Below are 12,729 nucleotides of genomic sequence, written 5' to 3' on the forward strand. Positions count from 1 at the left end.
AGTCCCTGCAGGTGGAGAGGTGTCAGTTAACGTCAGATTCGAAGGGCGGGCCCCAGAATCGGGAACCCACGTGCCCAGGACCCTTTTGGCCGTTACAGGTGTGCCTTCTGGCCCCGCTGAGAACGGGAGCAGGCCCCGAGGATGCTGTGGACGGAGGGACAGGGAGGCGGGGCTTGTCCTGCGCAGACAGCAGCCAGAAAGTCCGCTCCCCACACCGGGGGCGCTGAGGACCCTCAGGGCCAGAGCTCCTCACCTCAGGGAGTTGATGTTGATAAAACCGGTGGCATCGATCGGCTCGTAATCGCCCTGCACGTTCATGCTGCAAGGAGAGAGCAAAGCCTGTCAGCACCCCCGGCCTCGTCCCCGCACCCGGGGGACCCCTGGGGCTGCACAGGTGGGAAGAGCAGGTCCTCCAACAGCCAGAGCACCGCGTGGGTAAACCGAGGACATGTGCTTGAGCCGGCTCCGCCCTCGGGGCTGTGGGGGTCCAGGAACAGCGATGGAGTCCAGGGGCTGAGGGCCCGGGAGGGCCCGGGAAGCCCCGGCCGCACACGGGAACAGCCTGGGATCCGCACAGCGGGTCCCTCAAGCTGCAGGGAGGTTCATGCGCCCAGGGCAGGATTTGCCCGGTCACCTTTCACCTTGTGTGTCCAACCAGCCAGACCCCATCTACTCCACCCTCACACAGGACCCCCGCCCCACGCCAGGGTCATGGAAAGTGCGGGTCAACCACAGCTGTACACATGGGACAGATGTACGCACAGGACAGATGTTTACCTTCGTTCCCCACCTCCGCTTCCACCCCTCAAGTCGGTAGTTGCGAGTTCTCCCTGGTTGCCCTCCGAAACCCTTCTGAGCCACAGTCCTGCAGGTTCGCTACCTCCTTGTGCGTCCTAGCACCCCCCCCTGCTCCCCACCACAGAGCTCAGGGCCGACACCCTGCCTGCGCCCCGGGCTGCGGTCTTTCACTTGGAAATGGGGCTCCACGTGAAACCATACAGCTGGCACCTGGCGTACAGACAGGCTCACTATTGCACCATTCGTTCATCCGCTCATTCATTCATTCAGATATTCATGAGGCACCTACTGCCTGGCTGCCAGGAGCCGTGCCAGGCACCGAGGAACCGGAGCTAGATAAGCACAGTGCCCATGGGGGGCAGAAGGAAGCCACCGATCACCTGTCAGCTCATCAGGACTGTGGTAAGCTCTTTGAGGACAAGTTCAGGGCGCTGTGGTCTCAGGTCTGACTCCACAGGGCCTCCCTCCATCCTCTGTGGGAAGGGGGACCCTCCCATTTCTCATGGGCCCCTTCTCAGGCCCTGCCCTGAATCAGCCCCTTGTCCTCCTGTCTGCCAAACTCCAGCCTCAGGACACAGCCGGTTCAGGGTTCTCCGTGACAAGGAGGCGGCCTGTCCCCTCAGGAGCCTTCGCAGGGAGAGGTGGGGCCGGGAGGGGAGGGGACAGGGAGTGCGCCATGCTGAGCCCCCGGAGGCTGTGCCTCTGACTGGCTCTTTGTGGACTTTTTACAACAACGAAAATGGGATCTCTGGCCTGCCCCCCACCCCAAACTTGTTCCCCCTCTGCCCTTGCCCTGACCTTCATGGGGCTTGAAGCTGGCACACAGAACTCCCACGCCCCCACCCCCCTCCTCTCCACCTCTGCCGGCCCCTCCAGGGCCCAGCTGGCTGAAGCCTCCAGCCACCAACCAGCACCTTCCCTGTGGGGGACACGATGTCAGACTTCAGAGGGGCCGCAGCGTGGCACCCCTCCCCGGGCAGAGGAAAAACTGGGCCAAACTAAAGCAGCAGCCTAGGGACACTGGCCTCGCTCCCACTGTCCGAGGGTCCCTGTGCTCAGTCTGGGGGCGGGGGTTGGGGGAGAAGGCAGGAGCCCCTCCCTGCCTCCCAGCCTGTGCATCTGTCCTTCCACCCCGTCTCCTGTGGCAAAACAACCTTCCCCCCCTTTCCCCAAACGGGCCCTTCTGGACCACCCCACAGCCTTGCCAGGTGAGGGCCCCGGCCGGGGCAGACTTGTCCTGCGAGGCTGCCGAAACGTTCCCAGAGACGTTTCTCAGGAACCGACAAACCTCTGTTTCAAACCGAGGTCTGGGGTTGGGGGGGCGGAAAAGAGTTTACAATGATTTTTTTTTTTTTACCTCCCCTGACAGTCTACAGAAAACCTCTGTGCTTTTATTTCTGTTCATTCGAGTGGCTCTGACCTGCTCTATAATTACGTTACTTTCTACCTACTGTGCCGCGGCATTTCCAGTTCTGCTACCTCTCGCGGCTTCCTCGCGGGTCCCTGTGACGCTGTCACTCACGGGCTTTCAAGTCAGCGATGTAGAAATCAGAAAGAAAAGGGAACTCGTCGGAGACACAGTGAGAATAAATGCTCCTGCTTTTCTCTTTTTTTCCCCTTTCCCTTTTTACTTTATTCATTTAATCTCCCTGAGTGAGACTCTAAGGCTTAATGAAGGGTTGGACAGATTATTAGAGGCTGTTGACTTGGAGGGGGAGGGAAGAAAGAGCCAGAGAGAGAAAGAGAGAAGATAATTTGACATTTACCCCGACTGATCTAAACTGATTCGGTTATATTTATGGCTTATAAAGTGTTTAGAAAGATTGAAGGGGGGAGAAACTCAACATGGCCAAGAGAGGGGAAGAGAAAAATTATATTGACTGCCAAACAAAACTCGTGCTGTAATTCTCACCTGGCCCCCGGGACGGGGGGTGCGGGCCTCAGGCGGAGCGAAGCTGGGCCCGGAGTCAGGTGCAGCTGTCTGTCCCCCAGGGGTCTGTCCCCACCTCTCAGGTGACCTCCAAACAGATGCCTCGCTCCTCGGTCAAGGCCACTCTCATTCACGATGCAATCACAGGCACGGCTAATGGGCATTGGCTGGCTACCTACGACCCAGCCCCCTGGCCTCGCCACCCCGCCTGGCTACCTACGACCCAGCCCCCTGGCCTCGCCACCCCACCGGGCGTGTCGTGAGGAAGCCCCCAAGGTTCTCTCCTCGCTCCTGTCCATCTCACTGACCCTACAGGCCCCTCTTGGGTCAGGGGACATCGAGATGTCTGCCGCTGCCCACTGTCCCCAACCCACCTTCTCCTCCACGCGACCCGCATGTCCAGGTAGTCCTCTTGGCCTGTCTCGAAGCAAACCCACCCCAAGAGCATGCTCTTTCCTCAAGAACATTCTCAACTCAGCATCTGCCACCAGAAGGTACCCGCTGCCCGTGCCCCAAACCCCAGGCTGAGGCGGGACCTTCCCGCCTCGCTCCACAGCCAAGCCCTTTGGATTCCACCTCCTGAATATTGGCCAGATCTGTCTGCTTCTCTCCTTTCCTAGAACCATCAGCCTGGCCCAGGCCACCCCCAGCGCACTCAGGTCCATTCTCTAGAGCAGCCGGAGGGGCCCTCGAAACACACAGATCCGATCACGCCCTCCCTTTAAGATCCGTCTCTCGGACCCTCACACTCCGGCCCCTTGTCCCTCGCGTTCTTGTGGTGCCTGGAATGTTCCGGATTCTCCCCAGGCTCAAAGCCTTGGCACATGACGAACTCTTTTGGAGATCAGCTCAAAGGTGACTTCTCAGTGACCACGCCCGAGCGCCCCGGGTCTCCCTCCGCACAGCCGGGGCCACAGTTCCTAACTGTACATCCGGGCGATCGTTTGGTGCCTCTCCCCCCACCCCCGTACCCTGCCCGCGCACAGCCACATCTCCGATGAGAAAGCCAGTCAGAAGGGGCACTGGCCATCAGGGCATGAGCCAGAGGGGACGGGGGGAACACCTACCTCACCAGCTCTTCGTTGTAGAGGGACAGCGGGGACTCCCGGCCGAGGATGTACACCTGGCCCTTGAAGACAGACACCTGGACTTTCCCCTCCACGCGCTCCTGGGACTTGGCGATGCAGTGGCGGACGAATTCACACTCAGGGCTGTGCCAGAAGCCTGAGGGGAAGGATCGGGAGGGCGCTGAGTTCCGGTGCCGCGTGTCCTTGCAAACGACCACCGCGTGTCCTTGCAAACGACCACCCCCAGGGATGAGCCGAGGCCCCCGCCCTGTGACCTTGTGGGTGAGGAGGGACACTAACCCGCTGGGGTGAAGGGACCCCGTCCTTTGCCCACAGGGAGCTGTTTTACGAGGACAGGAGACCAGGCAAGACTCAGGCTCGTGTCACCTGGGCCCAGCAGCTGGGTGGCAGTTTTGGGGGCAAGAAGACCCTGTGTAGCCCTAACCGGTTTGGCTCAGTGGATAGAGCGTCGGCCTGCGGACTGAGGGGTCCCAGGTTCGATTCCGGTCAAGGGCATGTACCTTGGTTGTGGGCACATCCCCAGTGGGGAGTGTGCAGGAGGCAGCTGATCGATGTTTCTCTCTCATCGATGTTTCTAACTCTATCCCTCTCCCTTCCTCTCTGTAAAAAAATCAATAAAATATATATAAAAAAAGAAGACCCTGTGTATGTGGCCTTCACTTGTGTCCCCATTTGTTGAGGGGGTGACTCAGTAGCCCCCTCCCCGGGCTGGTGGGCCTCCTGCGGGTGGAGGCCCTGGGTTCAGGGGCTGCTGTGAACACTGGTGTCTTGACCAAGAGCCAGGAAGAGGCCCACCCCCAGGCTGGGCAGGCCCCTCAGAAATCAGTGAACTGACTTCTCCATGTTGTTATATTTTCATTCGCAAATGTGGGCCCAAGCTCTGACTCCTCATGAACAGCCCCGTGAGAAACCTCTCCCAGATCACACAGCTGCCAGGGGCCTGGGCCGGAGCATCCCGCCAGGCCCTGAGAAACAGGATGACCCCCCCCCCCAACTCCTCACTGCACCCACCCGTCCCCAGATCCCGGAGCCAGGGGAAGCTGTGCTCCGTCCCCAGGGAGGGCAGGCTCAGACTGGGGACAGTGGCTCCTTTCTAGTGGCTGCTGAGGGGCAGCAGGCGGCTGGCCAGGGTTGGGGGAGGGACAGGACGCTGGAGGGTAGGGTTTCTCTGAAATGGAGCTGGGAAGGTGAGCCCACCTGGGCAGCTGTGGGGCCAGATGGCTCGTGATCTCCTGCCCTGATAAAGGGCCGGGTCAGCCGGGGGTCTGCGCTATTGTTGGGGCTCCAGGCCTCCAGGGGCATGGGCTGGGGGCTTGCAGAGGTGGGGGAGGCCGGGCAGGAAGAGAAGAGGTCAGGTTCCTGCCCAGTGACCTGCCACTTGAGTTCACATCCCAGCTCCGCCTCGACAAGAAAGGTTATCTCTTGGTGCCTCAGTTCCTCGCTCGCACGAGGAGATGCTGTTACTGAGCACTCTCCAGGGGGCTGTGTGGGTGCGATGAGAGGATGCAGGCACTTGAGACTTGAACACGGCCTCCGCCAGCCCTCACTGTATCCAGGAGGCAGACACCCGGAATGGGAGCTTGTGAGTGCTCCTGACTCAGCCTAGACCAGCGGTTCTCAACCTGTGGGTCGCGACCCCTTTGGGGTCGAACGACCCTTTCACAGGGGTCGCCTAAGACCATCGGAAAAACACATATATAATTACATGTTGCTTTTGTGACTAATCACTATGCTTTCATTATGTTCAATTTGTAACAATGAAAATACATCCTGCATATCAGATATTTACATGACAATTCATAACAGTAGCAAAATTACAGTGATGAAGTAGCAACGAAAATAATGTTATGGTTGGGGGTCACCACAACATGAGGAACTGTATTAAAGGGTCGCAGCATTAGGAAGGTTGAGAACCACTGCTCTAGACCCTTGCAGGTAGGGGACCCCGATGGCCCCACCCCCCCATCACACCCATCTTTCTGACTAGGTCGGGATGATTAGACCGTTAGTTCCCAGGCTGAAGGATGGGCGGTAGATGGAGACGAGATGGGCATGGAGACCCCTGTGGGAGCGCCTGGTCTGGGCTTTATCTCAGGGTCTCCGGTCCTCACCGCACAGGAGTATTCAGCTCAGACTTCTTTTTCCCAGCAGACCCAGCCGGGGGTGGGGGGCAGTGAGCTTGGTGTGCTGCATGGGGGAGGCCCTGCAGGTCCCAGACCTGGGCCAAGCACTGTACTAACGGGGATGACAACACCCATTTTACTGCTGAAGAAACTGAGGTGAGGGGAGAGGAGGCGAGCCACGCCCCCAAGTGAGATGGGTCCGGAAGCTGGGGTTCTCCCAGGATGACCTGCAGAGTGGGGGCAGGGTCTCCCGGGACTGAGGCTGCTCTTGGAGGGAGAACGTTTTTACAAGTCCCATGCAGGCAGACCAGGAGGTTTGGGGATGGGGCAGGAGGAGAGGGAGACAGTGGTCATGATAAACAGGGCCTCTAGCAGGGGGCTGAGGAAAACAGGCTTCCCTGGCCTCAGTTTCCCTGCCTGTGCTCCAAGACGGCAGGGGCCCCAGGGAAGCCAAGCGCCAGAGCAGAGTGGCGGGCTCTATCGCAGGAGCTAGTAGACCTGGTGCCCTTTATTTACAGGAGGGGAAACCGAGGCTCAGGGAGGAGAGAGACCTACCCGAGATCATCACCCAACCAGAGGCGAGGCCTGTCTCCTGACTCTGCTCGGAAGCCACGCCAGGCCTTTGCAGTTGTTTCCTACACCCGTGAACAGCGCGCCGTGCCAGGCACTGTTCTAGATGCTTCGGAAACATTCACCCATTTAGTCCTCACTACAGGCAGGAATCATTATCCCCACTTTGCAGATGGAGACACTGAGGCACAGGGAGGTCAAGTGACTTGCCCAAGCTGGTCCCTGGCCTGTAACATCTCTGTGAGAAATCACATCAAACAGCCCCTCTGAGCTGTTGGGGGGACAGGCTGCTGCCGGGGCCAATCCTGACATCTTTGGGGGCAAGGACATCAGGGGCACCTGGGCAACGTGAATATGAATAATGCCTGCCCAGGACATGTCTTCAGGGCCCTCACGCAGCCCCTGCTCCTCCACCCTGAGGCTTACGTCCTTTGAAACCTAATCGCTGTAACTCATTTTGGGATTTAGAGCGCTCGGCGGGCGACAGAACAAGAACACTTACAGCCCAGGTGGCGTGGTGGACATGAGCCCACAGCCCAGGGCCACGTGCCTCAGACACCCAGGGCTCCCCGTGCCTGCGGAGCCCCAGGACCACCCCTGCTAACGGCCCAGCCTCTGACCTTCCCCTGGGATCTGCTGGGGAGGCCGAGAGCTACGCCTCTGAAGCCACCTGTCCTGGGCCCACAGCCGCCCCTCAGCAGCCTGAGCCCTTGGACAAGTGTCCTCACCTGAGGCTGGGGCCTGGCCCCTCCTCGGCCACGGAGACACCCTGCACCGGAGCAGCCCGGCCAGGTGTGCGCCCCTCCATCGCAGCCTGCCGTGTCCTAATGGCTCTCCCACTCTAACCCAAACCCGCCTCCCAGCACTGAAACCCGGGAGCAAGGGCGTCCGCAGGAGACCATGGCATTTAAACACCTGTGTGTACCTGGGCAGGGGGCCGGCTTCAAAGCTGCCGGAAACAATGGGAGGAGAAACGTCGCCAGCCAATCACCACAGAGTCTTCTTGGAATGCCAAGATGATTGACAGTGGTTAGGAGGGTTCCCTCCCCCAAAATCAAAATCTCCGGGTGCAATAGGGGTGAGGAGAGCACGGAGGCTTATCCAGGGAGTTATTAATTAGAGGCCCCAGTGCACTGTGGGGGAGAGTGGGGGGTCCCTCAGCCCAGCCTGCGCCTTCTCGCAGTCTGGGAGCCCTTGGGGGATGTCCGACTGAGGGCTTAGACCCGCTCCCCGCCATGAGGCCGGCTTGTGGCTGAGCAGTGCTCCCCATGTGGGAGTGCACTGACCACCAGGGGGCAGCTCCTGTGTTGAGTGACTGTCCCCTGGTGGTCAGTGCGCGTCATAGCGACCGGTTGATTTGCATATTAGCCTTTTATTATATAGGATGTTAACTTTCCCCAGGGTCCTGACATCCAGGCCCCTGTGCCTGTCAAGATTGGCCGCAGGCAGCAGCCTGTCCCCCAGTGGCTGTTTGGTGAGATTTCTCTAATCAGGGAGATATGAGGGGCAGAGAGCAGGCTGCCAGCAAACAGTTTTTGGAAAGGGCTGGGCAGTCCTCTGGGCTCTGTGGGCCATGCGGTCCCTACTGAGACGACCTGTGAAAGGAGCATGGCCCCACCCAAACACTCCTCACAGTCACTGCACCCCTACAGAAACTTCCACGTGTCACGAAGGGGTATCATTTTAAAAAACGTTCCCCAACCACTTATATATATAAACACTCGCCTTAGCTCATGAGCTGAACAAAAACCGGTGATGGGCCAGGTGTGAGGACGCGTTATACAGCGTGGGGTCAGAGGGCCTGGGTCCCGACCCCGTGACAACAGGTAAGGCACAGAGACTCCGTCTCCTCGCCTGGGAAGTGGGAACCCGCCCGCACTGCGTGCTCACGTCACCCCCGACCCATTCCACGCACGGGCTGGGCACGTGGCGGTCCCGGTGATTCCTCAGTTAAGGTCTGGCTCGTGCGCTGCCTGGGCCTGGGGCCGAGTTCTTGGTCGAGGCAGCCTTTCCCTTGCCTGTGACAGTTCATGTAGGAGCTCCAGGTTCTGCCTGGAGACAGCCTGACCTAGGGTCACACCCAGCGAGGCCACTTCCTGTTGTGTACCTTTGTACACGCTCCTTCCACTCTGAGCCTCAGTTTCCTCATCTGTAAAAGGAGCTGGCTGCTCCTAGGAGAGTTGGGGGGACCCCCTGGGACAGCGCTTGTCCCCACACAGTGCCTGGGGGGACCCCGGAAGCATCCTTGGAGTCACACAGACTGCAGGTGGCAGGGGCAGCAGACACCTCAGGGGACCGGCACCTTTCCCTCGACACCCCGTGAGCAGGGCCGGGCCTGGCATCCCCTCCTTGCTCCCTCGTCCCCTGTCCCCACTTGACCTCCTGTGACCTGCTTGTTTGGGGCTGTGGCCGTGGGCGGGGTGGGCCGGAGGGGAGGGGCAGCGGCGGGGACTACGCACCGGTGTACACCAGCTCGGCGAATTTCAAGCCCAGGCCTTGCTTGATTTTGCGCACTTCCCGGTCCATGGTGAAGGCCTCGATGTCTAAATGAGCGTGGTAAAGGACCGTCCCCGCTGGGGTCTCGTAGATACCTAGCCATTTTTCCAGGCAGGGGGAAAAGGAGAAAAAAAAGAGAGAAACACATGAAACCCAAACTGTCAGCAAATGACACAAAAAAAAAATAATAATGACTCGTCTGACAGGAGACAAGCCGGTCGGACCCATTCACTCCCAGCTTGCTGCAAAATGCATCTGTCATTATGTTCATGCTGGGGCCACGACAGTCCACTCTGCGGCTTGCGGAGAAAATGCCTGGATGCCCCCCTTTGAAGAGGCCGCAGACGTTGGAAAATGACAGGGTTCGGAGCTGCCCCCCTCCTTCCCAATGCGTGCCCACCGGCCCGCGGCTGAAAACCTGTAATTAAACCGACGACGGAGGAGCCCAGGGCCCCAAATATCCCTTCCTCCCTTCCACCGGGGAGCCAGGGAAGGGATGCTGTGCGTACACGTGTCCCCGCGCGTGCATGCAGGCCAGGCCTCTCTCTGCCCGTGGCTCCTCCGCGCCGCGTCTCTGCAGAGAGACTCTGACCTTGAGCTACACTCCCAGCACAAGCTGTACCTGCAGGGCTGGGCTGGGGCCCAGAAGTCCCCCGCCACTTGCACCTTTCCCGAGAGGGCTCAGCATTGCTGTGTGACCGAGGCCTGCAGCAGCGGGTACCCCGAGGCCTGCGCAGGGACCTGCCCAAGGTGGAGCTGGAAACTGAATTCAGGCCTCGAGCCCCTGGCTGGTGCTGTCTGCTGTGCTGGGTCAGCCGGCGATGCGGGCCCAAACCCACCGTCCTGCTCAGTGCCCTGCCCACCACCTCGGGCTCGGTTCCTCCATTTGCTGAACAGCCTGCCTGGACCAGACGGGAGGAAGCAGACCTGCGGGATGTCCGATGAGCAGCGCCGGGCTCCACGGGAGGACACGAGGCACCGAGAGGTGGGGTCACCCACACACGCGGCCAGAGCCCTGTTGGCCCAGCGCCGCGGCCTCTCGAATGAGTTCACCTGAGCATGTGCAGCTGACCTTGTTCAAACTGCCCCGTCCGTCCCAGTGGAGGAGGGGCCATAACTGCTCCCCCGCCCACGAATGCTACCCAGGAAGGTGCCTTTTCCTCTCCACGTCACAGCATTAAAGGGGCAAGTTTTCAGTTAGCCTGACAATGGACCACCATCGTCTTCCCAAACTCGCTGCCGCCTTAAAAACACACACCAAAAACCTCGAAAGGATTTGCACACCCGTGTTCATAGCCGCGCGGCTCACATCAGCCAAAAGGTGGGAGCAGGGGAAATGCCGGTCAGCGGCCGAGTGGATCGACCTGGGTCCAGCCACACAACGGCATGTTCTTCCCCGACCGAAAGGGCACTCTGACCCCGGCGGCCGTGGGGATGTGCCCCGAGGACACGACGCTGAGTGAGAGAAGCAGCCACGGAAGGACAAGCGCAGCGCGATTCCACGGACAGGAGGCCCCCAGACGTCACATTCAGGAGACAGAGAGGAGACTGCTGGCTGCCAGGGGCGGGGCCTTGGTGGGGGTGGGGAGAGGGTTGGCGGGGGAGTTAGGGTTTAGTGGGGGACAATTTCAGTTCGGAAAGAGGAGAAAGTTCTGGAGATGGATGGCGGCGGCTGCACAACCGTGTGAATGTCCCGAACGTCACTGAACTGGACGCTTAAAAACGATTAAACTGGTAAACTTAATGGTATGTTATATTTTACCTTAATTTTAAACCATCCTTTAAAAACTGCAAAAACTATAAAGGAGACTGTTTTCAACTCTGAAATCCAAAGGGGGCTGAGTCATGGGACCAGCCAGGAATCCCCCCCTGAGGGCTCCTGTCTGGGGATCACAGGAAAAGTCCCAACTCGGAAGCAAGGCCTTTTAGGATCACCCCGTGTTCTCCCAACTTTTAGCTGCAAACCCAAGATTCCAACAGTCTCCAGCAGGCGCCTGGCACATGGACTAGAGAGTCCAGGCCCTGCTGCGGGGAGCGGGGGCCTCTCTGTGAACCCCGCCGCCCCCCCCAAGCAGCCTTTAAAGGGCTGATCTGGTCCCACATGCTCATTTTCCAGATGGGGAGACTGAGGCCCGGGGCGGGACATGACTTGCCCCAGGTGCATGGACCGGCACATGGGTCTCCTAGCTCTGCTCCAGGCGGCCTCAGGGCCTTTGGCAAAGGACAGGAGCTCCCGGAGTATGAAAGGAGAGTCCAAGTCTGAGGTGCCGTGGCCGAGAGGAAGGGCCTGGGTTCTCGTGGTGGCTCCCAGGCTCAGGGGACGTCCCCTGTGCATCACAGAGCCCAGCGTGGATGGTCGCAGTTGCTACGGAAGAGCCTGGCCGGTCACTTGTTCGGCTGCGCGGCCCCGAGTCCAGCTGTGGCCTCGGGGGGAAATGTTCCCGGGGAGTCCCTCAGGCCCTCACTCGCCTCAGCCTCACTCTTGTCAGCACAGAACGGGGTGAGAAAGGCAGACGGAGGGGGAGATGGAGGGATGGCTGAGAACAACTGCGGGGGGTGGGGGCAAGGAAAACCTATGCAAACTCCTCAGGGGCAGCCTGGCACCCCCGCCGAGTGGCTCCCGATGGCCTCAGGGCCCCGAGGAGAGCCCTTTGCAGAGCCAAACGTGTGCTGAGCGTTTGGGAATGTCCGCCTCCAAAATGGCAATAACAGCCACAATGCTAAAGCGGTCAGTGTTCAAGTCCCAGGAACTTTATCCCCAAGAATAAAGCCGTTTCTCAAGAGTCACCTAAAGCAAGATCATGTCCAGGCCTACTGGTCTCCTCAGCCGGGCAGACTCGGAACTCAGGATTCATTGGTTTGGGAAGACTTCTGATGATTAGTTTCACCACATTTTGAAAAAACAGCCCACACACTGGCAGTCGCCCCTGTCATCCTGGGCAGGCCGATACAGCTGGGCTCACTTTCATTCCTGGGGAACCTGTCCCCCTGCCCCCCCCTCTTCCTGGCCTTGGCGGGGCCAGTGTGATGGCGTAAGCTGTATTTGCAGGGCGGGGGCTGGGGCCCACCAGTCCCACGCCACTTGCCTGAAGGTACGTGCCCAGACCCTCTCTTCCTACTCTCACCCTACCCCGTGGGGCATGCGTACTGATGGCTTTGTCTCTAGGCAACTCCCCAGCATCACCTCCCAATAGTGCAGAGAGGGCACAAGGCCAGAGGCGTGCTGTCCCCGAGTGCCTGGTGGGCAGAGCTACCCGCTCCTGAGCCCTCAGAACCGGCCTCCCGGCTGTCAACCCTCCCAGGCAGCCACGGGACACACCAGCACAATTAATATTCCTGCTCCTTTTCTACGAAGGTGTTAAAGTTAATTGTGACTGATCAAAAAGCTTGTTTTCTGGTTGCTGCTGCTGGGGTGTGTGTGTGTGTGTGTGTATGTGTATGTGTGTAAGAGGGAGAGAGAGAGAGAGAGAGAGGATCTTAAGATCTCTCCTCTCCACAGGGGTAAGGGTAGATGATTTCTGTGTATTTCTTCTAGAGAAAAAAATGACTAAAAAAACCGGTGACAGAAACCTGATGCTAAAAGACTATGGATTTGGGGCTTTTGACAGTCAGCATACAAACCACTGAGCAAAAGGAGGAGGAAATGACAGCTGAGATTCGCGTCGCGTGGAAGAGACAACAGACATCTTCGGAGTGACACGCACAGCGGTTCCAAGTGTCTATT

The 12,729-nt window shown here is 59.2% G+C and overlaps 1 protein-coding gene across 1 annotated transcript in view; it reads right to left on the reverse strand.

Annotated features, from left to right (window-relative positions):
- ASS1 (argininosuccinate synthase 1) overlaps window positions 1-12,729 on the reverse strand; it is a 29,430-nt gene that overhangs the window by 1,541 nt on the left and 15,160 nt on the right. Inside the window, exons 7-9 of the mRNA XM_006105673.2 lie at window positions 8,969-9,100; window positions 3,796-3,952; window positions 254-319 (exon numbers count right to left, since the gene is read on the reverse strand). Coding sequence (XP_006105735.2) covers window positions 254-319; window positions 3,796-3,952; window positions 8,969-9,100 — 355 coding nt within the window. The remainder of the gene's footprint in view (window positions 1-253; window positions 320-3,795; window positions 3,953-8,968; window positions 9,101-12,729) is intronic.

The sequence above is a fragment of the Myotis lucifugus genome, unplaced genomic scaffold (assembly GCF_000147115.1).
Source record: "Myotis lucifugus unplaced genomic scaffold, Myoluc2.0 scaffold_713, whole genome shotgun sequence".
Taxonomy (NCBI): Eukaryota; Metazoa; Chordata; class Mammalia; order Chiroptera; family Vespertilionidae; genus Myotis; species Myotis lucifugus.